The sequence below is a fragment of the Zalophus californianus genome, chromosome 2 (genome assembly GCF_009762305.2).
Source record: "Zalophus californianus isolate mZalCal1 chromosome 2, mZalCal1.pri.v2, whole genome shotgun sequence".
Lineage (NCBI taxonomy): Eukaryota > Metazoa > Chordata > Mammalia > Carnivora > Otariidae > Zalophus > Zalophus californianus.
Genome location: NC_045596.1, coordinates 44932613 through 44960131, shown reverse-complemented (window position 1 = coordinate 44960131; position 27519 = coordinate 44932613). Strand labels below are relative to the sequence as shown.

Here is a 27519-nt window from a genome sequence, read left to right as displayed (position 1 = left end):
CTCCCACAGGTTAACATCTTAACTTTACAGACTCTAGGCCCTGTCGACAGTAAATAACAAGCCAAATAAGATGTAGAGTCAGATGAGCCCCACTCAGGCTTCTTAGACAATACTCCACTCCAGACTTTGAAAAGGTACATAGTAATATTTTGCCTTATTTCCAGGTTTTCAATAATTTTTCTTAAAAGTTTAAACTTTATGACAGAGGTAATAAGGAATATACATGTTGGGCTGCCAAACTTAATATAGTAAGATACGTTCGTTTCAGAGGATGAAGTGAGTATCTACATCACAGAGCTGAATAGAAAGGAAAAGGAGATAGAATTACATTTGTCTTTTAAAAGATATCTTTCTGATCTTCTTTGGGCCCCACTACACTAACCATAAAATGGGCATAACATCTACTTCTTTTTTTTTTTTTTTTTAAGATTTTATTTATTTATTTGACAGAGAAAGACACAGCGAGAGAGGGAACACAGGCAGGGGGAGTGGGAGAGGGAGAAGCAGGCCTCCCGCGGAGCAGGGAGCCCGATGCGGGGCTCGATCCCAGGACCCTGGGATCATGACCTGAGCCCAAGGCAGATGCTTAACGACTGAGCCACCCAGACGCCCCATAATATCTGTTTTATACAGTAGATGATCTCAAATATTTTGGTCGTGGAGTCCTAGACTAAATTTGTTTATTTTTTAAAATTTAAATCCAATTAATTAACATATAATGTATTATTGGTTTCAGAGGTGGAGGTCATTGATTCATCAGTCTTATATAACACCCAGTGCTCATTACATCACGTGCCCTCCTTAATGTCCGTCATCCAGTTACCCCATCCCCCCACCCACCTCTCCTCCAGCAACCCTGTTTGTTTCCTATGATTAAGAGTTTCTTATGGTTTGTCTCCCTCTCTGATTACGTCTTGTTTTATTTTTTCCTCTCTTCCCCTATGATCCTGTTTTGTTTCTTAAATTCCACGTATCAGTGAGATCATATAATAATTGTCTTTCTCTGATTGACTTATTTCGCTTAGCATAATACTCTCCAGTTCCATCCACATTGTTGCAAGCACATTTTTAAAAAATATTTTATTTATTCATTTGACAGAGAGAGAGCACAAGCAGGGGGAGCAGCAGCCAGAGGGAGAGGGAGAAGCAGGCTCTCCACGGAGCAGGGAGACTGATGCGGGACTCAATCCCAGGACCCTGGGATCATGACCTGAGCTGAAGGCAGATGCTTAACCGACTGAGCCACTCAGGTGGCCCCTATACCAAATTTTAATACTCTTAAACATTATTGAAGATCTCAAAGAGTGTTTCCTGTTATGTCTATCAATGTTTAATCATATTAGAAATTAAAACTGAGAAATTTAGAAAACATTCTCATTTAAATAATAAGAATAAACTCATTTTTTGTTAACGTTAATAACAATTTTTAAGAAAAGAAACTATGTTTTCGAAAACCCCGCAAAGATTTGACTTTGATTCAGAGGACCCAGTTAAAGTTTCCACAGTGCCTTTAGTACTTCAATAATTTTTTTTAAACATTTTATTTTTAGTACTCTCTACACCCACCATGGGGCTTGAACTCATGACCCTGAGATCAAGAATCTCATGCTCCACCAAGCCAGCCAGATGCCTCTTAGTAATTTCTTTTTAGATGAGATTTGATAACATGCTGGTCCAAGACAAGCCTAGGAATGACAACGTATACTTATGGTATTTATATGGTTTGATTTACTATACTGACTAAATTTTTATAAAAACATTCTCTGACCCATGGGTCTTCTGTAATCAATTAGGAGTGGGCTATATATACATTGATGGTGACCATTACCTGAACAGTTTGTAGTTGTTCTTTTAAGGGCCTTTTATCATAGTAATATCACTAGATATTAGAATTAATCCCTGCTTTTTGAGGGCAGGGATTTTTTTGTTTTTAAGGATTTTTTATTTTTTATTAGAGAGAGAGGGAGAGTACAAGCAGGGAGAGCAGCAGGTAGAGGGAGAGGGAGAAGCAGGCTCCCCGCTCAGTGAGGAGCCCAACGTGGGGCTCGATCCCAGGACCATGGAATCATGACCTGAGCTGAAGGCAGCCGCTTAACCGACTGAGCCACCCAGGTACCCCAGAGGGCAGGGATTTTTAGGAGGCTTTGCTCACTGCTGATCTGGTTCCTGGGACAATGCATTTATAGCGTTTTGAAATATTTGTGGAATGGATGAATGAATAAAATAAATGACGTTTCTAGAATCACATAACCTTCTGGATAGTGAGTATGGTTTCATTTAAAGAATAATTATCTTGGGGCGCCTGGGTGGCTCAGTCATTAAGCATCTACCTTAGGCTCAGTTCATGATCCCAATGTCCTGGGATGCTGGGATCAAGCCCTGCATCAGGCTCCCTGCTCGGCTGGAAGCCTGCTTCTCCTTCTTCCACTCCTGCTTGTGTTCCTGCTCTCACTGTCTATCAAATAAATAAATAAAAACTTAAAAAAAGAATAATTATCTTAACAATTTTTTAAAAATTTTTAAATTTTTTAATTTTTAAAGATTTTATTTATTTATTTGACAGAGAGACATCACAAGCAGGGGGAGGGAGAAGCAGGCTCCCTGCCGAGCAAGGAGCCCGATGCGGGACTCCATTCCAGGACCCCGGGATCATGACCCAAGCTGAAGGCAGACACTTAACTGACTGAGCTACCCAGGCGCCCCTTAAAAACTTTTTTTTAACTTCCAAATTGTGACCTTATAGGTTACCTACCTCTATTTCAAAGAGGGCTCTAAACATTTCTTTGTGGTAAGAGTCATAAATACTTTTTTTTTTTAAAGATTTTATTTATTTATTTATTTGAGAGAGAGAGAATGAGATAGAGAGAGAGCATGAGAGGGGAGAGGGTCAGAGGGAGAAGCAGACTCCCCGCTGCGCAGGGAGCCCGATGCGGGACTCGATCCCGGGACTCCAGGATCATGACCTGAGCCGAAGGCAGTCGCTTAACCAACTGAGCCACCCAGGCGCCCAAGTCATAAATACTTCTTGATAATTCTTCCCAAATTAGTATAATTTAAATTTGCTGATAAGTTAAAATTCTGAGAACCATATGTAATGAGCTAGCAAAAAATGCTTTCAGTAAACTGAGTTTTGACAACTATTTTTCTGTTTTTTAGCTTTTTGAGATTGGGTTTCTTTTCTTTAACTCAGCATAGTGCCCTTGAGATCCACCCATATTGTTGCATGAATCAATTGTTGATTCCTGTTTACTATTGAGTAGTACTCTGGTATGAATTATCGTAGTTTAACTGTTCACTTGATAAAGGATACTTACGTTGTTTCCAGGTTTTGGCTATTAGAAATGAAGCTGCAATGAACATTCATGTTCAGGCTTTTGTGTAAACACAACTTTTTATTTCTGTGGGAGAAATGCCTAAGAGTACAATTGCTCGGTCATATGGTATTTGCATGCTTAGTTTTTTTTTTAAGATTTTATTTATTTATTTGACAGAGAGAGACACAGCGAGAGAGGGAACACAAGAAGGGGGAGTGGGAGAGGGAGAAGCTGGCCTCCCGCTGAGCAGGGAGCCCGATGCGGGGCTCCATCCCAGGACCCTGGGATCATGACCTGAGGCAAAGGCAGACGCATAATGACTGAGCCACCCAGGAGCCCCTGCATGCTTAGTTTTTTAAAGAAACTACCAAACTGTATTCCAGAATAGTTGTACTGTTTGACATTCCTGCCAACAATGAATGATCCAGTTTCTCCACAACCTTGACAGCATTTGATGTTACTAATATTTTTATTTTAGCCATCCTGATGGCTATGTAATGGTATTTCATTGTGATTTGCATTTCTCTAATGGCTAATGATGTTGAACATCTTTTCATGTGTTTATTCGCCATCTATATATCCTCTCTCGTGTAATGTCTGCTCATAAATTTGCCTATTTTCTAATCAGTTTTTTGCTTTTTTTTACTCTGGAGTTTTGAGATCTCCTTATATATTCTAGATAAAAGTCTTTTGTTGGATATGTGGTTTGCAAACATTTTCTCCCAGTCTATATTTGTCTTTTCATCCTCATTACAAGGTATATTTTTAATTTTTTATTTTTTTTACAAGGTCTATTTTTTTAATAAAGATTTTATTTATTTATTTTTAAAGATTTTATTTATTTATTTGACAGAGAAATAGAAAGCACAAGTAGGCAGAGAGGCAGGCAGAGGGAGAGGGAGAAGCAGACTCCCCACTGAGCAGGGAGCCTGACGTGGGGCTCGATCCCAGCACCCTGGGACCATGACCTGAGCTGAAGGCAGCCCCTTAACCCACTGAGCCACCCAGGCACCCCTAAAGATTTTATTTATTTGAGAGAGAGAGAGAGAGAGAATGAGTCAGGGAAGGTGCAGAGAGACAAGCAGACTCCTTGCTGAGCAGGAAGCCTGAGGCAGGGCTTGATCCCAGGACCCTGAAATCATGACCTGAGCTGAAGGGAGACACTTAACCAACTGAGCCACCCAGGTGCCCCCTCATTACAAGGTCTTTTACAGAGCAAAGGTTTTTAATTTTGATAAGGACCAATTAACCAATTTTTCTTTTTGTAAATCATGCTCTTCATGTCAAGTCTAAGAACACTTTCCCTAGACCCTAAAGGTTTTCTACTATATTTTTCTCTAAAATCTTTTTTTGAAGATTTTTTTCTTTTTTAAAGAATGATTGACATGCAATATTGTATTGGTTTCAGGTTTACAAGGTCAGTTGGTGGAACGTGCAACTCTTGATCTCAGGGTTGTGAGTTCGAGCCCCATATTGGGTGTAGAGATTATAACTAAATAAACTTTAGAAAAAAACTTTATAAAAAATGGTCACCACAGTAAGACCAGTTACCATCTGTCAGCATACAAAGTTGATATAATATTATTGACTAAGTTCCCTGTGTAATATATGCATTACATCCCTGTATCTTGTTTATTTTATAACTGGAGGATTGAACCTCTTAATCCCCATCACCTATTTCACCCATCTCCCCAACCCCCTCCCCTCTGGCAACCACCAGTTTGTTCTCTGTATTTATGGGCCCAGCACGCTTCTGCTGCACTACTCTGCTTGTTCTCTGTATTTATGAGTCTGTTTCTGTTTTGTTTGTTCACTTGTTCTGTTTTTTAAATTCCACATATAAGTGAAATCATATATATTTGTCTTTCTCTGTCTAGCTTATTCCACTTAGCATAATACCTTCTAGGTCCACCCATGTTATCACAAACAGCAAGATTTCATTCTTTTTTCTTTTCTTCTCTTTTTTGATTTTAATTTTTTGGGGGGAGAGAGCTCAAGCAGGGGGAGGGGCAGTGGAAGAGGGAGAGAGAGAATTCTAAGCAGACTCCAGGCCCAGCAGAGAGCCTGACATAGGACTCGATCTCAGGACCCTGAGATCATGACCTGAGCCAAAATCAAGAGTCGGACACTAACCAACTGAGCCACCCAGGCGCCCCTATATTTCATTCTTTTTTATAGCTGAATAATATTCTATCACATATATTACATCTTCTTTATCCATTCATCTACTTATGGACATTTAGGTGGCTTCCATACCTTGGCTATTATAAATAATGCTGGTATGAACATAGGGGTGCATGTGTCTTCTGAGTTAGTGTTTTTGTTTTCTTTGGATAAATACCTAGTATGTAGATTGCTTTGGGTAGTATGGACGTTTTAACAATATGAACTTCCAATCAATGAGTACAGACTATCTTTCCATTTCTTTGTGTCATCTTCAATTTCTTTCATCAATATTTTATAGTTTTCAGAGTACTGGTCTTTTCTTCCTTGGTTAAATTTATTCCTACATATTTTATGCTTTTTGTGCTTTTTAAATTCTTTTTGATGCAATTTAAAATCTAAAAGTTTCACATTTTATACTTAAATTCATATTTTACAGGAACACAGCCATGCCCTTTCTTTGAATTATGGTCTATGTCTGCTTTTGTACTACAATGGCAGTGCTGCCTAGTTGTGACAGACTGTCTGATCCACAAAGTCTAAAGTATTTACTCTCTGGCCCTTGACAAAACATGTTGACTCTTGTTTCTGCCTACCACTGCTGAGACAACTATATGAAAACACCATGGCATAAAATATTTCTAAGTTGTAATATCACTGTTTGGAACCAAATTACATGAAGGCAGCAGCATCCACCCACATACATTTATAACAAATCTATCTTGAGGGGTAAATGGCTTTCTTTTTTATTTTTAATATTTTTTAAATTTTTATTTATTTATTTGTCAGAGAAAGAGCACAAGCAGGGGGAGTGGCAGGCAGAGGGAGAAGCAGGCTCCGCGCTGAGCAAGGAGCCCGATGCGGGGCTCCATCCCAGAACTCTGGGATCACGACCCGAGCTGAAGGCAGGCACTTAACCGACTGAGCCTCCCAGGCGCCCAGGTGGCTTTCTTTTTGAAGCTGAAATTCCTACTAACACAACTCTAAGCATCGTTCCTAATCTATGCTCAGATTTCAGTTTGTATTCCTGAAGCATCAGAGACAAAGGTGTTTATAAGCAAGTATTTGTTATTTGGTAATAGAAATCCAACAAAGTTGAGAGAGAGAGTGTGTGTATGTGTATAATATATAACATATATACTCCTTGATGAAAGTCTTTGGCAAAATAAGCCATCTTCATTTTATGGCCTTTATTCCAAGAATTTACATTATGTGACTTAGAAACATATTAACACAACTCATTCCAAATGTACCCTCTGGCCTCAAACATGACACTAGTCAGAACTCAGCCAGGCGTGGTGCCAGATGGAGTTTAAAACTGCATATTGTCTTCTCATCCCAGTACTTGAGCTTGCTAAAATCAAAGGGTGGGATATGAGACTGTGCCAGTCATTAGATTATTGCATATCAGCTCTAAAACCACCCTTCTCAGAACTAAGAAACCAGCATGCCCAAGGAGAAAAAACTACCGGCATTAATGTCCGAAAGGGTGGTATTTCCAACATTTTGGAGGAACTGGTTGTCCAGCCTTTGTTGGTTTCAGTCAGTGCACTGACTCTAGCAACTGAAACTGTCTGGAGCATTCTGAAAATTGATGATGTGGTAAACACTGGGTAATCGGATAAACCCTGGCCAACTGGCACCACTGTGGCCACTGATAGTGCATTTGAAGTGGAAGATCACCATGGTGTTCTTTGCTGTTTGGAAGATTGTTTCCTTTGTGAATTCCTAGGCCTGGTCTTCAGTTGGCACTTGCTTGAAGTTGTATTGACAAAACTTAATTAAAATATTAAATGTTTGGTTTCAAAAAAAAAAACAAAAACAAAACAACAAACCAGGCTTCTGGACTCTGTGAGGCTAGAATTCATTTCTGCTTTGCCAGCTGGCTTCCTGAGGTTTCCAATAGGATGTGTTAGGGGGATCCTGCAAGGCAGGACTGAGGAGAGACTTGATCCTGCATGCTGGCTATTTCTTCCAGCAGGATCCCCCGCCCCCCCCAATGTCCCCCCACTGGCTGTAGCAGCTGCTTCCAGTCTCTGGCTTTGTCAGACGGCCTCACTGTGCTCCCTCAGACCCATCGTACTAGGCTCGCAACATCCCTGCTCAGAGGTCTGAGTCTCCACTTTCTGGAGACTCTCCTCCAAATTTCTAGATAATCTCAACCTCTTCTTTTTCCCCAGACCTAGGGGTGATACCTATGGCTTGAGGTTGCCATCTTTGTGTGTTACCTCATTGTTCCCTTTCTGCTTTTTTGAGTTTTCCAATACTGGCCTGGCTGATCCCTTATGTTCAATTCTCTTTGGGAGAATTTCTAGTGAGGCTCCTGTTTTCTAGACTGGACCCTGACTAATACAGGGAATATTTCACAGGGTCAGCACTTGACACAGAGGCATAGGAAGCAGAAAAGAAATGGATCTGCCAATTCACTAACTTGCTGTGCCTCTTTAGCAAAATTATTTCTTTCTCCAAACTTCTCACTAAGATTTGCTGAATAGTTACCAAAATTTGTATTCAGAATTAGCGAACATCTCAAAGGGTGCTTGTCTAGGGAGAAAAAAAAATCAGTAAATCAATATTATTCTCCAATATTATATGAGTTATTGTTAGAGAGCATTAATGTATGTTTCTGTCAAAATAAGCTTTCTTTTGTTTAATTTCTTAAAATGAAATCTTTTAATACAAAATGATACATGCATGTATTTATTTATTTTTATCACATTCATATACTAGTTTGCTAGGGCTGCCATAACAAAGTACCACAGACTGAGTGGCTTAACTAACAGAAATGTATTTTCTTGCAGTTCCAGAAGCTGGAAGTCCAAGACCACGGTGTTGACAAGTTTGCTTTCTTCTAGGCCATGCTCTTTGGACTGCAGATGGCTGTCTTCTGGATCCTCACAAGGTTATCCCTCTGTTTCGTTTGTGTCCTAATTTCCTTTTCTTATAAGGACACCAGTCATATTGGATTAGGATCTACCCTAACAACTTTTCTTGGGTTTGAATTCTTGTTTCTTGGATCCTATGTCTTCCCCTTTTTGGTTTATGTCCTTGTTGTGATGTCAGTTTAACGTTTCAGAGATTCACTAATTCAGCAAACATTTACTGAGCTTCCGTCAGGCCCTAGTGCTAGGCACTAGGGATAGGCAAGTGGGAGAAATAGACAATGTTGCCGCCTCCAGGCTGCAATGGCTCTGTGACAACACAATGGCCGATGTGACCTGAAATAGGAGCAGATGCCCAATTGCCTAGGAACAGAATAACTGCCCTCTTGACAAAAGTCATCGTGGAGAAAATAGAAAGGGACTAAAATGTATTGAGTTCTGCCATGTCTCAGCACATTTACGTACATTACCTCATTTCATACTCACAAGAGTCTACGATTATACTACGATTTTACGAGGAGAAGGCGGAAGTGGAAGCTCTGAGGTTCAGAGCTCGTTTGTGTGACTTGCAGAGCCAAGTCTTCAACTGCAAAACTCTTCACAGCCATGTTATGCGATGCTGCAAAAATGAATGCATACAAACCCAGGAATTAAGGTTTAACTCCTCCTTAACCCAAAGAGCCATTCTGCTTATGCACACTAGTGATTTGTTTTATTCTGACCGTCCTTTTAGGTAAGGTCCTGATTCCCTAGGAATCCCTCACTTATTCATTTAATACTTGTTGAGCTGCTGAGATTCATGTGAGGCACTCTTCTAGGTGCTGGAGATAAACCAGTAAACCAAAAAAGAACCAAAAAAGTACTCCCCTCTTGGAGCTTAAACAAGTGGAGAGTGTCACAAAGTTAAAAAAAAAAAAAGTCAAGATAAATTCCATGGGGGAGGGAAAACAAAGGACAGTAAGGGGAATAGGAAGGGGGAGTACTAATTTTTTTTTTAAAGATTTTATTTATTTATTTGAGAGAGAGAGAGCACAAGCGGGTCGAGGGGCAGAGGGAGAGGGAGAAGCAGGCTTCCCACCAACTGGAGAACCTGAGGGGAAGGGGCACAATCCCAGGATCCCAAGATCATGACCTGAGCTGAAGTCGGATGCTTAACAAACTGAGCCACCCAGGCGCCCCTACTAACTTTTTATTTATGGTCAGAGAAGGCATTTCTGGTATGGGGCTGTTTGCACAGAGACAGAAGGAAGGGAAAGAAGAAGCTATGTAGATATCTAGGTAGAGGGAACAGCAAGTGCTAAGGCCCCTGGATGGGAGCAAGGAGGCCAATGTAGCTGGGAGGAGTGAGTCAGGGAGGAACAGTAAGAGACCAGCAGAGGCCACAGTGAGGACTTTCGTTTTTACTCCTAGCAAGGTGGGAAGACATTGGAGAGCTTTGAACGTGACCCTCAGAAGACATTTTGGAAGTCTCGTAGGCTACCTCCTGCCCATATCTGGCTTCCTTTTTATAGCAAAACTCCCAAGAGTTATCTAAACTGACTGTCTCCACTTTCTCACTTCATCCCTTTCAACCCTTGCCATTTGGGCCCTGGACCCCATCACTTCTCTGAACTAGTCCTTCTTAGGGCCATTAGTGACTACATCTTGCTAAAGCCCATGACCATGCTCAGTCTGCCAAATTCTCAGCCTTAGGGCAGCTAGTGACATACTCACATCACCTCCCCAGTGTTCCGTAACCCCAGACTCTAGCCTGGTTTTCTTCCTCCTTCACAGCTTTCTTCTCCACATGGGTCAATCCCCCGCATCCAGGAGTGTCCCAGGGCTCTGATCTGGACCTCTGCTATACTCTCTCACTGGGCGTTGGATCCATGATTCTCAAATACCTTTGATATGCTGATGTTTTCTTCTGCAACCAGAACAAGTCCAAATTCCTTATCGTGGCCTACACCACCACACCGGCTACTGGCCTTGGCTTCCACCTCCCTCCCCCTTCCCTGTCCCTCACCAGGGCTCCCCCTGAAACCGTGAGCTGGTTCCTGCTTCGGGATCTCTGCACGGGCTTTTCCTTGAGCCTCTCCTCTTCACCGGGCTTCCTTTCTCTCACCCTTCAGTTTTTAGCTCAAATGCCACCTCTGAAAAGCTTTTCCTGACCTCCCCGTGCAAAGTCTTCCCCTTCTCCCAACACTCTCTAGCACTTAATTTGAGAAATTATTGCGTGGATTCACTTGGTGTTTCCTGCGTCACCCCATCCCCAACACCTACACTAGAAAACTTCCCGAGAGCAGGGACCTCCTTTGTTTAGTCGAGCGCCAAAACACTGCCTCGGACGGACTAGATGCTGAAGAAGTAGGGGTTGGCTGGCAGAGCCCCCAGAGTTGCTCCCCAGGGTTCTCACGTGGTTCCTGTTTGCTGCTGGGAGAGATCTTGCCCTTAATTGCTCACTCCCATCCTCGGCGAGATGGGAGGTGGGGGGTAACAACGGCCCCTCCCCCCGCAGCCCCTCCTCCCTCCCCCCCAGCCAGCCTGTCGCCCGTCTGACCTGGGCGCGCGGTGCTTGTCGGGCATCGCGGGAGCGGGCGGTGATGAGACGGTTGGCCACAGAGGGAGCATGGCGCTCTTGGCCGTGCGCTTGGTGCTGTTGCTTCTGGCCGGGGACTTGGCGGGTAACGCTCACCGCTCACCGCTCACCGGGCCTGGTCGGCCAGGACAGGGTCGGGGGTGGCGCGGAGGAGTATCAGAGGGTGGGACTGGCCCCCTGGCTACCCACCTCCCCGCCCCGATCCCAGCCCCCTGGCGGCCCTCGGCGCACCCGTTATTGGCGGTTCCCGCGGCCTGCGGTCGTCTAGGGAGCGCGAACGTGCGGGGCGTGCAGGGCTGGGGGCTGGCGGTGGAGGCAGCGATGCTCTTTCATTCTTGCTTGGCCTTGGCTCTCGGCTCCTTCGTAGCGACACCCTGCTGTCTGCTCTTTCTCCCTTGAAGCAGATTTTCTGGAGCCCAAGATCAGAAGTTGGTTTTTTATGGACACAGTGGCCCTACCGAACCTCTGCAGGAGATGAACAGGAATAGGGCTTGTGAATGCCAAGCGCGTCAGGCACGCTGAGGCTTATGAGAAAGGGGCTTTAGTCCAGCCAGATTTGACGCCCACTCGAAAATGGAGTTAAAATGGTAGCACCTAACGTTAAGTTTTGCGTTTGTTACCCTGAGCCACAGAGGAGAATATCGTGAATTATTGAGTTCCTTCTCTTTTATTCCATAGCTCCGAAGTTCTTTCTCAAGCAAGCCTGCTAGGGTGGTCAATTACAGAACCTGGACCAAATGTTCCTTCTGTGTGTCTGCCAGGAGAGGTGCCAGAAAACAGTACCCTTCTTTGGGGGCGTGGGGCTGGGCAATGGGGGCTGATCAAAAAAGCTAGGCATCTGAGAGAACGGGAGAGGGTGTGGCCGGGATAAATCACAAGCTGGATTTTAAAAGCTCCTTATGAATAAGAATTGATTTTAATCATATACTTTAATGTCTGTTTTCTTCTTGCAGTCTCTTTGGACTCTTTGAGCTCTGACTTTGACCAGCCTTCAGAATACAGAACAGTAAGTAGGAAACCACCTGTATTGTTTCCACTAATATAGTGAAGTCCGGACGGTTTGGGTTGGGGCTGGTTTTCAGGTCTGGCCTCACTTCTTTTTTTTTGACCTGCCACTTTTGAAACTGTTGACTGTCTCTTCAGAAATCAGATTCTAAGGCAGACCTTTTGATGCAGATCAAAATTGTAAATTTTGGTTGAAAATAGCTCAGTCCTTGAAGGCCTCAGCACTTTGTTTCCTTTAATAGTTTCTTTGATGATTCAAAAGGTCCTTGGTCTAATGGTTATGTCTTGTACTAGACATTTTATGAACATTATCTAGATAATAATGTTCACAGAGTGTCCTTACTGCAGCTTATCTTTCTGCCTGTACCTTCCACTGCTTTCCCATAGCTTGTGCTCTTCTGTTCTTATGCTACTGCCACACTGTTTTTTGTTTTATTATTTTATTATTTTTTAAGATTTATTCATTTTAAAGATTTTATTTACTTATTTGTCAGAGAGAGAGAGAGAAGGAAAGAAAGAGAGCAAGCATGCGAGCAGGGGAAGCGGCAGTCCGAGGGAGAAGCAGGCTCCCTGCTGAGCAAGGAGCTGGATGCGGGACTCAATCCCAGGACCCTGGGATCATGACCTGAACTGAAGGCAGACACTTAACCACTTAACCGACTGAGCCACGCAGGCATGCCTATTTATTCATTTTAGAGAGAAAGAGAGGGCATGGTGCAGGGAGGGGCAGGCGGAGAGAGAGAGGGAAAGCAGACTCCCTGTTGAGTGGGGAGCCCAATGTGGGGCTCCATCTCACAACTCGGAGATCATGACCTAAGCCGAAACCAAGAGTTGGATGCTCAAATGACTGAGCCATCCAAGCGCCCCTGTTTTGTTTTGTTTTTATTTTAATTCCAGAGTAGTTAACATACAGTGTTATATTAGTTTCAGATGTTAGTGCCACACTGTTTTAATTACTGTAGCTTTGTAGTAAGTTTCAAAATGAGAAAGTGTGAATCCTCCAACTTTTTCTTCAAGATTGTCTTGGCTTTTCAGGGTGACTTGCCTTTCCATATGAATTTAAAGATCAATTTGCCAATTTCTGCTGCAAAAAAGGCAGTTGGGATTTTTGCTAGGGATTGCATTGAACCTGTAGAACCATTTAGGGAGTATTGCTATCTTAAGAAAGTTAAATCTTTTGATCCATGAATATGGGTTGCCTTTTCACTTATTTAGGTCTTTAATTTCTTTCAACAATGTTTTAGTTTTTGGTGTTTAATTCTTATACTTCTTTTGTTAAATATATTCCTAAATATTTTATTCTTTTTAATGCTGTTACAAATGGATCTTTTTTCTTAATTTCATTTTCAGATGTTTCGCTGCAAGTGTATAGAAATGTAATTGATTTTTGTATATTGATCTTGTATCCTGCAGCCTTGTTGGACTTGTTTTTTGGTTGTAATAGTTCCTTTTGTATTCCTCAGACCTGTCTATATAAAGAGAAATTTTATATAAACCAGAAATAGTTTTTTTTCTTCCTTTCCAATCTGTTGCCTTTTATTTATTTTATTGCCTAATTGTCTTTGCTAGAATATTCTATGCCATCTTGAACAAATGAATATGGACATCCTTGTCTTATTCCTAATTTGGAGGAAAAGCATTCAGTCTTTCACCATTAAGTATAATGTTAGCTGTGGGGGTTTTATAGATGTTCTTTATCAGGTTGAGGAAGTTCTCTTTTCTGCTTAGTTCGTTGAGTGTTTTTATTATGAAAGAGTGTTGGAAGCTCCTTTAAATTAAACTGCTTTGCTCTCAGGTCAAACACTTCCCTCACCACTGTGCCTTTGGTTAGTCTGCTTTATTTCCTTGAGGTAGACATTCTCTCAAACCTCTAATCTAAATTCTATCTACCACCATGTATATTTCTTTTTTTTAAATTATTTTATTTTTTTCCACGTGTATTTTTGATTTTCTTACTATAAACTGAACTTTTGTAAAAAAAAGATTTATTTGAGAGAGAGAAAGCACATGAGAGGGGGGAGGGTCAGAGGGAGAAGCAGACTCCCTGCTGAGCAGGGAGCCCAACGTGGGACTTGATCCTGGGACTCCAGGATCATGACCTGAGCCGAAGGCAGTCACTTAACCAACTGAGCCACCCAGGCACCCTATACACTGAAGTTCTTACAGGCAGGACTCAATTTGTCTTTGTACTTCTCTAACATCTATCTTAAAATCTTTTTCATTTATTGAATAAACAAATGAGGGAATATATCTGATAAAGGATTTGAGAACCTTTCAAAAGAAAAGATTCAGAGTATAAAGCTCAGAGAATTACTTAGAAGCATATCACATCCTTCTACAAAAATTAAATTGATTCTAAGGAATAAGTAAAAATGTGATGTGACTGGGATGCCTGGGTGGCTCGGTTGGTTAAGCGTCTGCCTTCGGCTTAGGCCATGATCCTGACGTCCTGGGATCGAGTACCATATTGGGGTCGTTGCTCAGTGGGGAGCCTGCTTCTCCCTCTGCCTGCTGTTTCCCCTGCTTGTCTATCTCTGACAAATAAATAAATAAATAAATACAAAATCTTAAAAAAAAAATGTGATGTGGCCCTCTTCCAGAATGAGAGTGTCTTCTAAAGCTCTGAGGAGTCTACCATGATTTTATATATATATATATATAATTTTTTATTATAAAACTAAGGTTAGTGGGGGCATAATTTATTAATGAAATTATTTGACCTCATTGATAACAGTGAAAAGTATTTGTTCATAAAGCCTCATGTCTCAGCTCAGAGTAAATCCAGGAAGTGAGTAACTTGAATTTAATAAAGTTAAATGGTAGATAGCCAAAGCTAGCTTTGAAATCATGAGAATTAGACTGGAAACAGCCTGGAATACCAACATTGTCTTCCAGCTGGGTAGATCCCTTGGGGATCTGAGAGACATCAAAGGTCTTCTGCTTAAACAACAAAACAAAACAAAACAAACAAAACTTCCTTACCAGCCTGTTAGTCCTCCTCAAAATCCATATATTAGTCATTCTTTGGGATGAAAGCATTTGAAAACTTCTGTTGAATATAAAAAACCTTTTTTTTTTAAGAGTTTATTTATTTATTTGAGAGAGAGAGAATGAGAGATAGAGAGCACGAGAGGGAAGAGGGTCAGAGGGAGAAGCAGACTCCCCGCCGAGCAGGGAGCCCGATGCGGGACTTGATCCCGGGACTCCAGGATCATGACCTGAGCCGAAGGCAGTCGCTTAACCAACTGAGCCACCCAGGCGCCCCTGAATATAAAAAACCTTAAGACCTGCAGGCTAAATAGATTGATTTTGATTAGTTGTTTATCTAGTCAGTCAGAGTGGGCATAGGCAAGATATGTTTTGGTTAAAAATGGGGAGGCAAGAAAGGTCTAGAGCTGGGGTTCCCTGAAATTGTGTGCCAAATTGTGTGTCTCAGTGTATTCTCCTTAGGTTCCATACATAGTCTAAGTGGACTGGATGTCAAGATGTTTGGGAACAGCAGTTCCTAAACCCAGTCCTAGCCGAATCAGAATTCAGGGGCCTCTAGACACATGGATTCTAACCCTGGAGATTCTAATTGAGTAGGTCTGGCATGAGGCCCCAAATCAGTGTTTTCTTGTTTTGTTTTAAGTTTTTTAAAAGTTTTTATTTAAATTCCAGTTAGTTAACCTACAGTGTAATATTCCTTTCAGGTGTACAATACAGTGACTCAGCACTTCCATACATCACCTGGTGCTCATCACAACAAATGCTCTCCTTAATCCCCATCACCTATTTCTCCCATTCCGCCCCACCACACACCTCCCCTCTGGTAACCATCAGATTGTTCTCTATAGTTGAGTCTGTTTCTTGGTTTGCCTCCCTCTCAGTTTTGTTTTCCCTTTGCTTGTTTGTTTTGTTTCTTAATTTCCACATATGAGTGAAATCATATGGTATTTGTCTTTCTCTGACTTCTTTTGCTTAGCTCTCTGGCTCCATCCTTGTCATTGCAAATGGCACTAAATCAGTGTTTTTATCAAGCTTCTGAGGTGATGTGCACAGGTAGCCCTCTGTGGGTCCACCGGGCCTAGTTGTTAACACTAAACGTTCACTGAACACCGTCCACTTAAGCAACTCACAGATGACCCTGTCCTTTCTCTCTGAACAACCCCCACAGCACAGTGATCCCTTACTGGCTATGGATAGCCTACTCTCTTGTATGCCAGTAGACTTCTTCCCATCGGTGTAGTTGTATTCCTACCAATACCTAAATGTGTGAGTTCACAAGCCTGTTATGGCAGTTACCAGCCTTATTTTAACCAAAAATGTAAGGACAACATAAACATGAGTGTAAAGAAATAAAGTCATAGTTTATATGAAGACTGAATTGAATGCTTTTGAAAGACTTGCTAAAAGACAAATTGCTAAAAAAAATTGCTGTTGACTTAGGTGTAGGTGAAACAACTATAAATAATTGGGGCAAGATTAAAAAAAATTGTATATTATGTTGTTTTAAATTCTCACTGTATTTAAGATTTTATTTTTAAATAATTTCTACACCCAGCGTGGGGCTCGAATCTACAACTCCAAGATCAAGAGTCACATGCTTTACCGATGGAGACAGCCAGGTGTCCCTTAAATTTTCACTGTATTTTAAAATAGTGATTCTCAGTGGTGGGCAGTTTTGCCCTCTAGCAGACATTTATTTTTGATTCTCATGAGTGGGGAGATGACACTGGCATCTAGTGGGTAGAGAACATCCTACAACACACAGGATAACCTCCCACCCAAAGAATTATCTGGTCCAGAATGTGAATTATGGTTGAGAAATCCTGTTTTAAAGAAACCAAAACAGGAAATAATGGACTTATTATGTGTGGACTTATTATGGGTATCATTTTTGTAGTGATAGCACAAAGAACTCTTAATTACAGTTGACCCTTGAATAATGTGGGGTTAGGGAGTACTGATCCCCGCTCCCATAGTAAAAAATCTGAGTGTAACTTTTGATTCTAAAATTTAACTGCTCATAGCCTACTGTTCACCAGAAGCCTTACTGATAACATAAAGAGTTGATTAGACACACCTGGGTGGCTCAGTTGGTTAATCATCTGATTCTTGATTTCGGCTCAGGTCATGATCTCAGGGTCATGAGATCAAGTCCCGAATTGGGCTCTGACCTGGGTGTGGAGTCTGCTTAAGATTCTCTCTCTCCCTCTGCCCCTCCTGCACTCCTCCCTCTCTCTCCTTCTCCACAAAAAAATAAAAAAAAAGAGTTGATTAATACACATTTTCTGTTGTGTTACATCCTTATCTGTATTCTTATAAGTTAAAGAAAAGAAAATGTTATTAAGAAAATCATAAGGAAGAGAAAATACATTTAAACCCATGTTGTTCAAGGGTCAGCTGCAGTTGAAACATTCAAAGGAGAGGTCCTGTCTCTTGTATCAGTTAGGATTAGATTTGGTTGCAAGTAACAAAGACTTAAAATAGGAGCGCATGGTGCTGCCATTCTACAATGTGGCCTGTGAGAGCGGCCCTACAAGGCATCATCTTGCTGAGCCCTGGGGAGCACATCAGGCTCCAAAATGAGGGCTGAATGGAGGATGGAAAGGGTCAACAAAACCTCTTGTACTTTAGAGGTTGGCCCTTGGCCAGCACTGTTTAAGGTCTTTATAAATCCAGATAATATCAATAGAAACATGTATTGCATTTATTCAGTGCTAAAACAGGGTGACTCTTTTATTCTGAAGTGAGGAAAAGTGATCACCATTTACTAAAACAAGTATATATATATATATATAAATGTGAGTATATAAAACAGAAAGGTAGCGGGCCATATATTTGACCTTTCTTAAAGTGAGACTCTGCACACCGTAGTCTGATCACTGTGACCACGTCTAGTCTTGGCCCTGCTGGAGATGAGCAGCTATGAGCAAGATATATTATCTGTCTGGCCTCAAATCCATCTAATCACAGGATTGAGTGCCATGATCCCCATCAATTTCTTGGGGCTGCTGTCATAAAGCACCACAAACTGAGGGGCTTAAACAGCAGAACTTGATTGTCCCCTGGTTCTGGAGGCTAACAGTCCTACATCAAAGTGTTGGTAGAATTGGTTCCTCCTGAGGGCCGGGGGGGGGGGGGGCGGGCGGCGGCGGGGAGAATCTGTTCCATGCCTTTCTCCTAGGTTCTGGTAGTCCCAAGGGTTCCTTGGCTTGTAAATGACATTCTCTGTGCCTTCACGTGATCTTCCCTCTGTTTGTGACTCTGTGTCCAAATTTTCTCTTTTTATAAGGACACCAGTCATATTGGATTAGGGTCCATTCTACTGAGCTCATTTTAACTCGATTCCTTATATAAAGACCCTATGTCCAATAAGGTCACTTTCTGAGGTACTGGTGGTTATGACTTTAACATCACTTTTTGAGTGGGTACAATTCAATCCATAACAACCCCTAAGGAATGTCCAGTTATGAACCTGTTGCTTTCTTTGGGTGCTGTTGGTTACATGCCAGTATCTTAAAGGTCCAGAATAAAAGATTAGATTCCTGAGTTTGTTTTGATGTTATGTCAAGGGACTAAGGTGGAATGTAACAACATTAATGTGGAGATAGTAGTAGAGTGCAAATTACAAAGCTAGAGGATTGGAAAGTGGGTATGGTGGCCTGTCTTGGGCTTTCATTTAAAAATCAGCCAGACTGGGGCACTTGGGTGGCTCAGTCAGTTGGGCGTCTGACTTTTGATTTTGGCTCAGGTCATGATCTCAGGGTCGTGAGATCGAGTCCTGCATCGGGCACTGCTCTGGGTGTGGAGTCTGCTTGAGATTTTCTCTCTCTCTCCCTCTCCCCCTCCTATCTCCTCTCCCTTTCTAAACAAATAAAATAAAATAAAAAATAATAAATAAAAATCAGCCAGACTGAGGTCCTTTTCTTACATAGTACGTATTAAATCATTGCTTCAATGTTGCATCTGGTTTTTGCATTAGTAAAATCATTTTGTGTGTGGACAATTGAAATATTTTTGTAGGATGTTTCTAGGAAATCTAGGAGACTTGGGACTTTGTCTTCCCCTCAGCTATTTAGTGATGAGAATGTCTTAGTTCTGTAATTTCTGTCCTCCTTTCTCTTTTCTAGCCAAACTGCAGTCAGTATAAATTACCAGGATGTCCCAGAGACTTTAACCCCGTGTGTGGAAGCGACATGTCCACTTATCCCAACGAGTGTACTCTGTGTATGAAAATCAGGTAAAATCATAATTTTATGGTATAGACTAGTCAAGTTTTCTTTAGTCCTTTTCTTGATTTTTGATTACTTAGGAAGTAGCATCTCTTTTCTTGGATGTCAGAATCAAATGTGACATTATCTGTTTTCAGACTGACATTTAGAAAGACAGACTCCATCAGTGCATTTTCCAGGTCAAAGTTAGAGAATGGCATTTGTGATTAACCAACTATAGACCAGATAATCAGGTTATGTTACTATCCATGGATGGGCAGTTTCCCCAAATTAAGAGTATAGTTAATAGTTAAACTGTGAAATAGCTAATAGTCTTTTATTTATTTATTTATCTATATTTTTTTATTAAAAAAATTTTTTTAAGTAGGCTCCATACCCAGTTTGGGGTTTGAACTCACCACTCTGAGATCAAGAGTTGTATGTTCCACCGACTGAGGCTGCCAGGTGCCCCTCGAATATTCTTTTAAATTCAGAGGGCATGTGCAGGTAACCTGTACAGCCTTCATTATAAGTTGGGACATAGTCTTAATAATTCTGCCTAGGAGAATACTAAGTAGTATGTGTTACACCTGATGCCCTTCATGTCACTCACAGGGAAAAAATGGCAGCGTTGAGGCTTTCATATTCACTGTTTACCAGATTTAGCTCTAAAAATGATTAAGTCAGCATCCCCTTAGAAGGAATCTAATGTGTAATGACATGGGTCTTTTTGATACAAAGAGCGGGACAGTTTCAGTATGGTGGGTAAGAAGTGTGTCTTTATGGTTGTTCAATTTGCAGGGAAGATGGTCATGATATTAAAATAATCCGGAGTGGACTGTGTTGATGGAGCGGTTTATAGAAGAGAACTCGGAGAAACCACCTTCAGCAGTATGCTGGATGAATTCCATTTCCCCTTTTCTCTTTCTTATGTTCCTTTGCATGGGATTTGTTAGCCCACATTTTCTGAGAGGAGGTGTGGAAGAGAGCTATGTGCAGTGACTGATAATTAAAACAAACACAAAAAAATCCTTGTTTCTTGGCTTTTGCCCCTTGAGTTAAGCTTATTACCCAGGTGCCTTGTGCATTGCTTTATTTAGCTGGAATAAAATCAGCATTGTCTTCAAGTAGTGCTGTTCTCTGTTGAATACCTGTTCTTACTCAGCAGGCTCCTGGTGGCTCTTCTCTCAGGCAAAGGTGAATTTCATAATGGCGAAGTGGAGTCATTATTGAGAGGGCAAGATTTATTCTCCTTCCCCTTTCCTGCACATCTTTCATAGTTAATGTATAGGTACCTGGGACAGTGTTCTGCACAGGGCACACACCCTTGAGATACTTGGAGCATGATATTGTAATGCGAGCTGGTAAAGTCACAGAATCAGGTGGGTAGAAATATTTCCTAGATTCAGTGTTTTCTTTCAATAGTTTCCCATCAGGGTTAATGCAGGTTCTTGGCTTTTTCCTCCTTTTAGAACAGGGTTCTCAACTCTGGGGCAATTTCCCCCCCAGGGGACATCTGGCACTGTGTCTGGAGGCATTTCTGATGTCATAGTTGAAGGGTGGGCACCACTGACATCTAGTGGGTAGATGCCAGAGAGATGTTGCCAACATCCTACAGCACCCAGGACAGCTCCCAACAACAAAGAATTTTTCAGTCCAAAATATCAGTAGTACTGAGGTTGCAACATCCTGTTTTCGAGTTTGATACAACATAAGAATAAATGTTAGCAGTGATAGGGTGCCTGGGTGGCTCAGTCGTTGGGCGTCTGCCTTCGGCTCAGGTCATGATCCCGGGTTCCTGGGATCGAGCCCCGCATCGGGGCTTCTCCCTCATCCAATGCCCCTGCTTGTGTTCCCTCTCTCGCTGTGTCTCTTTGTCAAAAAAATGAATAAAATTACAAAAAAAACCCAAACAAACAAAACAAAACGTTAGCAGTGATAAAGGTGACGGGGGATTACTTTAGAATGATGTTTCCAGGTGGAAGATTTTGGTCAAGTCCTGGGTTGTAAGTGAAAGTGGCTAGCATGAGCCACGAGGCAAGAGGTGGCTGAGAAAGTGTGTAGTGGAAAGAATATGGCTTTGGGATCAGCTAAACCTGAGTTTGAATTCTGATTCCAACACTTGTGCTTTGGTTTTCATATATGGAAAATGGGGTAATGCTCAACTCAGGGAGCTGTTGAGAGGAAACTATTTAGCACAGTGCTTGGACATAGAAACCACTGAAATAGTAGCTGCTGTTATTTCCAATATCCCTCTTAGAAAGAAACTGAGGCCCACAGAGGCAAACCACCTTGCCCAAGGTTATAGAACACAGTGAAAGTCTGGACTAGAAGCCTGGGTCTCCAAATTCCCAGTCCTCTGTTTCTTAGATGGAACAGAAGCAATAAAGCGGAAAGTTGTATAACATACATGGGCTACAATTCATGTTCTGTAGTTATTTTTGGCTTAAAATTTTCATTTTGTAAAAGTAGTATATGCTCTTTAGAAAATTAAGAAATGCACAAGTATATTTAAAAAGTGAAAGTCATGCCCATACAAGCCTCCAGAGGTAACCAGTATTAACCTTTTGGAACATTGTGTCCTTTTCACTCTCCCTAAGTATGTGTGTGTATATCAAATCATATAGACACACAGAAACACAGACACACACACACGTATACACACATATTCGTGTCCTATAAACTCGCTTTTCTCCTTATATTAGATTTTTTAAATGTTAATATAGATTGTTCTTTTCAAAAGCTACATAGTATTATTGTGCCATAAGTTTTCCAGCCTCTATTGATCTAGATCGGGTTGTTTATTAGGATTCTCTTGGTTGAAGCTGGAAGAATCCCAGCTCAAACAGCCTTAGGCTAAAGAGGGAGTTAATTGGCCCATGTAGTCCTATTTGCAGAAGAGCAGGGGTAGTGTTAGCGTCAGAGGCTAGATTTATTATTTACTTGCCTCAGAGGCAACTGGGGACTCTAATGCATCATGAGTCCCCATGTCCTCATGTCTCATCTCTGGGTTTTTTGTTTTGTTTTATTTTCTTTTTTGTAATTTTTTAAAAGATTTATTTATTTATTTATTTGAGAGAGAGAGAGAGAGAGACAGATCTTAAGCGAGGTGGAGGGGTAGAGGGAGAGGGAGAAACAGACTCCCCGCTGAGCAAGGAGCCTGATGAAGGACTCGATCCCAGAACCCTGGGACCATGACCTGAGCCCAAGGCAGACCCTCAGCTGACTGAGCCACCCAGGCACCCCTCATCTCTGTTTATTTTGGCATAAACAGCTTCATTCTTAGGCTGGCTTCACCTCCTGTGTAAGAGACAAAATTGGAAGTTCCAGATTCTATCTTGGCAACTTCCTGACCTGACAGGAAATAATGCTTTTCTACCAGCTCCAGGTGAAAAAAATCTTCTAGAGTCACAGCCCCAACACTAGTACTACCTGAAAAGAAAATGACTGTCCTGGACAAAGACCCTGATTGGTTCCTGTTAGATTACACATCCACGCTTCAGGCCGGTTGTTGTGGTCACAGGAAGTAAGGTGGTGTAGGATTGGTTCAGCTGACATGGGACATTGGGTGCATTGTGTCTGGAGGGAAGAAAGGGGACAATCCAAGAGGAAAAAAAATCAACAGCTGTTAACTATAGGTTGTTTACAACTTCTAATTATTATAAAACTGTTTCAGAGAACGTTGTTGTACATACATCCTTGTCACTTGAAAAAAATATATATTTACACATACACAAGATGACAATAGCTCTAAAAAATTTTTTTTTTAAGATTTTATTTATTTATTTGAGAGAGAGAGATAGAGAAGCACGAGAGGGAAGAGGGTCAGAGGGAGAAGCAGACTCCCTGCTGAGCAGGGAGCCCGATGCGGGACTTGATCCCGGGACTCCAGGATCATGACCTGAGCCGAAGGCAGTCGCTTAACCAACTGAGCCACCCAGGCGCCCTAAAAATTTTTTCTGAGAGAAATTTATGCTCGTGTAGTACACATTAATCATTTGGTGTACCCAGCACCTCTCCCTTTTGCCCTAAAGAAACATTGCTTCTGTCTTCCCCTCTCCTTTTCCACTCCACTCCCAACTTCTGGCTGAATAGAGCTGCCGCCTTCTTACCTGTTCCCATATCTCCGACTCTGGAGGTAAGCTGAAGGCTGAGCACCTGGTCCAAATGTGACCAGTCACGATCAGTCATAATTCCCACTACCCTGCTCACAGGGTTGGTCTGCAGTGGGTTTGTGACCATTCAGAGTCCATCCTCGGAGAAGAGCCTGTTGCCTTCTCGGTGGTGAGATTGAGAGGCTGTGCCCGGGGAAGCTGCCGGAAGTCGTGACCCCTCACCATGGAGAAAGACTATAGTAGGAGGGCATGAGGCCAACGTGCCTAGGGAAGCAGAGACAAAAGACCCAGAGGCTCTTGGTGAAAGTTGATATTCTGGTTCTAGGGCTGAGGGCTCCCGTTGCCCACCTTGCCATGGCTTAGGCTTAGTTGGCCAGCTTTTCCTTGGATTTTGCGAGCTGGCCCACATTCAATATTCCCTCCCTACACACTTTTTTTTTTTCTTATAGCAGTTTGAGTGGGGTTGTTATCACATAAACTCTTCTAATAAATTCAAGCATTTTGGAAGCGTGTAAAGTAAAAGGGTCTCTCTGTTTTAGTCTCATTCTTCTCCTGTCCACTCTTACTACAATGAAATGGAAGGCTTTTATAGTCAGAAAGAATGAATAATAATGATATTTCTTTTTTTTTTTTTAAGATTTTTTTAATTTATTTATTTGACAGAGAGAGACACAGCGAGAGTAGGAACACAAGCAGGGGGAGTGGAAGAGGGAGAAGCAGGCTTCCCGCGGAGCAGGGAGCCCGATGTGGGACTCGATCCCAGGACCCTGGGATCATGACCTGAGCCGAAGGCAGACGCTTAACAACTGAGCCACCCAGGCGCCCAATAATAATGATATTTCAAAAGAAATTCACAAGTGTAAATATGTATTAAAAGAATTTTGCTTTAGTATTGTTTTTATGACATTTAACTGTTAATACTTCCAACCTTTTTTGTAAAAACTTTTGTCTATTATCTTAAAACATATATATACTTATATATATCTTCTATAAACTTGCTTTTCTTTCTAATATTAGGTTTATTTTTATATTAATATATGTAGTTTCTTTTTATTTTTTTTTAAGATTTTATTTATCTATTGAGAGAGCAAGAGAGTGAGCATGAGTGGTGGGGAGGGAGGAGAGGGAGAAGCAGACTCCCTGCTGAGCAGGGAGCCTGATGTGGGGCTCGATCTCAGGACCCCGAGACCCAAGATATGACCTGAGCTGAAGGCAGACGCTCAGCCATGCAGGTGCCCCGTAGTTTCTTTTTTTTTAAAAGCTACATAGTATTCCATTATATTATTGTGCTATTATTTATCTAGTCTCTACTGAGCTATATTTGGATTGTTTATTAGGATTTTCTTGGTCGAAAGTGGAAAACCCCCAACTTAAACAAGTCTAATTAAAGGGAGAAGTGATTCCTGGATATAGTAGTGACTAAGCACATGTGCTCAAAGTCACATGTCTGTATTCATTGAGCAAGTTATGATTTAACTCTGTTTCCTCATCTGTAAAGTGAAGATGATAACAATACCTATTTCATAATGTTGTTGTGAGGAGTAAATAATACGTGTAAGGTGCTTAGCACACTTGAAATGTTGGCTATTTTATAGAAAACTATATCTTTAAAAAAAACCAGCCTGGGGATGCCTGGGTGGCTCAGTCAATTAAGCATCTGCTTTCGGCTCAGGTCATGATTCCAGGGTCCTGGGATGGAGTCCCGCATTGGGCTCCCTGCTCAGCAGGAAGCCTGCTTCTCCCTCTGCCCCTCCCCCTGCTCGTGTTCTCTCTCTGTCAAATAAATAAATAAAATTAAAAAAAAAAAAAACCAACCAGCCTGCTTTTTTGACTTATCCCTGGCCCTATAACGATATATCATGTATATTCTCCCAAGTCATTACATATAGATCTACTTCATTTAAAAAAGACCTGCATTGTATTCTATTATATGGGCATACCAGAATTTATTTATGGAATCCCCTAGTGATGGACATTGAGGTTGCCATTTCCCACCATCACAAATAATGTTGCAGTACCATCTTGGTCCATGTATCCTTCTTTATTTGTGCAAGCAATCTTTTTTTTTTTAAAGATTTTTTTTTTATTCATTTGAGAGAGAGAGAAAGAGACAGAGCACAAGCAGGCGTAGAGGCAGTGGGAGAGGGCTGAGCAGGGAGCCCGACGCTCCTCAATCCCAGGACCCTGAGATCATGACCTGAGCCGAAGGTAGACGCTTAACTATCTGAGCTCCCCAGGGGCTCAATCCCAGGACCCTGAGATCATGACCTGAGCCGAAGGTAGACGCTTAACTATCTGAGCTCCCCAGGCGCTCCTGTGCAAGCAATCTTTAGGATAAACTTATAAGACTGGAATTACTTGGTTAGAAGACGGACAGATTTAAAAAGTTGAAAGAGGGATGCCTATCTGGCTCAGTTGGTAGAGCATGCGACTCTTGATCTTGGGGTTGTGAGTTCAAGCTCCAATGTTGGGTGTGGAGCCTACTTAAAAAAATGTTGAAAGAGACTGCAAAATTTCTTTCTGAAAAGGTTGTACTTACTTATGTGCTTTTTGTGATAAAGGGAGTGCCTGGTCTCTTTTCACTGCCATCGTTGTGAAATAGAAGCAGTGCTGCCCCAAATATGCCCAGAGTTGTATTACAAATTCAGATTTGTACCCACCCTTTATTAAGTAATTCCCATCTTAAAAAATATTCTGATTATAGAAGTGATATGTAGTAATTATAGTCACCCACAGTAAGCGGTGAAAAGAATGGTACAACAGTCTATGGAGAGTTCTAGAATAGAAGCTCCCAGAGGATAGAGATCTTGCCAGTCATCATGCTTACTCATCATGGCATCTTCTATGCTTGGGACAGTGCTTAGCACAGGGCATATCTGTTGATAGAAGGAATGTTTGGGAGGCCTCACAAAATAATGACAACAAAACCACTAACCTCCCCAAATTTCCTTCCCTCCCCCCAAATGGGCAAGATAATTCAAACACACAACCCACACAGCACAAGAAAAATAAGCTTTTTGACTCTTGCCCAACATGGAATTTCATTTGTGTTCCTATGTTACTCTGAAAAAGAGAACAGCATCAAATGCCCAGGTAATCTTGAGCAATTCTAGGAGCATGCCTTAAATTTGGTTTATGTTTTTTATTAAGTATCCACTTTATATCTGATCATCCACTCATGTATGCTGTGAACATTTGTGGATATCTATTACATGCTGAGCACTGGGTATACAGTGATGAATAAAACATACCCCCGTCCATGCAGAGTCTACAGGATCACTTTTTAAAGTTTCTTTGAAAAGCAGAACAACTCAAAGTTCTGGAAACCAAGATTCTGATGTCTACTGTAGACTATAAATTCCACAAGATTTGAGTTCATATTTGCTATGTTCTCCACTATGGTCCCAGTCTGGCACACAGTAGGTGTTTAAAGAGTGCTGTGGACTCACTAGCTAAAGTCAGTTCTGTTCTGTTGGCTTCTGCATTCCATAGCCAGATTTAGGATGGCAAGAGTATTTTGAAGAGGAGAATCTGAAAGACAGCAAAGCAGGTTGAACAGTTTGACATTAATCATTCTCATTCAACTTCAGGGACAAGCCACTTTCTCACTAGGGGCTGGAGGCAAGCTCTCCCAGGTGGTGAGCCTTGAAATAAGGGGATCTGCATCCTTGCTTACTGGAATATTTCCTGAATAATACTTATTTTTAAGAAATCACTTTGTTTTGGGGCACCTGGGTGGCTCAGTTGGTTAAGCGACTGTCTTCAGCTCAGGTCATGATCTCAGGGTCCTGGGATCCAGCCCCACATAGGGTTCCCTGCTCAGCGGGGAGCCTGCTTCTCCCTCTCCCTCTGCCCCTCCTCCCTGCTTGTGCTCTCTCTCTTTCTCTTAAATGAATAAATAAAATCTTTAAAAAAAAAATCTTAAAAAAAAAGAAAGCACTTTGTTTTTCTTATTTATTTTTTAAGGTATAAAGTTGTTTTAACACACTGAATGTTTTTTTCTTGGCTAAATCAAACACTTTTTCTGTATGGAGCCCACGTATAAAATACAGACTCCTAGTGTTTGAACTGGGGCAGATTTAGGTATATAACTGGTCCAATGTTCTCATTTTACAGATGGAAAAAACTGAGGAGCAATACTCAAAATGACATCATCTCTCTGGGTCTGACAGGTGGAGATCAAGATAATAATTATCACTAAATCCTAGCTTGGCATTAGCTTTCAGCTTTGTAATTTTCCCTCCCCACTTTGGAAGCAGGCAAAGA

General features: G+C 41.6%; 1 protein-coding gene and 1 long non-coding RNA gene across 5 annotated transcripts in view; one reads left to right on the top strand and one right to left on the bottom strand.

Moving 5' to 3' along the window:
- Positions 1-8197: 8197 nt before the first annotated feature.
- Positions 8198-10753, bottom strand: LOC113924425. Its single transcript, XR_003520676.1, has 4 exons — positions 10622-10753; positions 10073-10265; positions 8846-8978; positions 8198-8695 (listed from the first exon to the last, which is right to left on the bottom strand). It is a non-coding gene; the product is annotated as an uncharacterized LOC113924425 (long non-coding RNA).
- Positions 10754-10797: 44 nt separating this feature from the next.
- Positions 10798-27519, top strand: part of SPINK2 (serine peptidase inhibitor Kazal type 2) — a 52837-nt gene continuing 36115 nt past the window's right edge. For 2 of the 4 annotated variants that reach the window (XM_027598257.2, XM_027598259.2), the window contains exons 1-4: positions 10798-11022; positions 11616-11703; positions 11891-11943; positions 19058-19167. In XM_027598257.2, coding sequence (XP_027454058.1) covers positions 10942-11022; positions 11616-11703; positions 11891-11943; positions 19058-19167 — 332 coding nt within the window. In that variant the 5' untranslated portion in view covers positions 10798-10941. Of the gene's footprint in view, positions 11023-11615; positions 11704-11890; positions 11944-19057; positions 19168-19939; positions 20269-27519 lie in introns of those variants that run through there. The other 2 variants (XM_027598256.2, XM_027598260.2) reach the window with 2 other exon arrangements.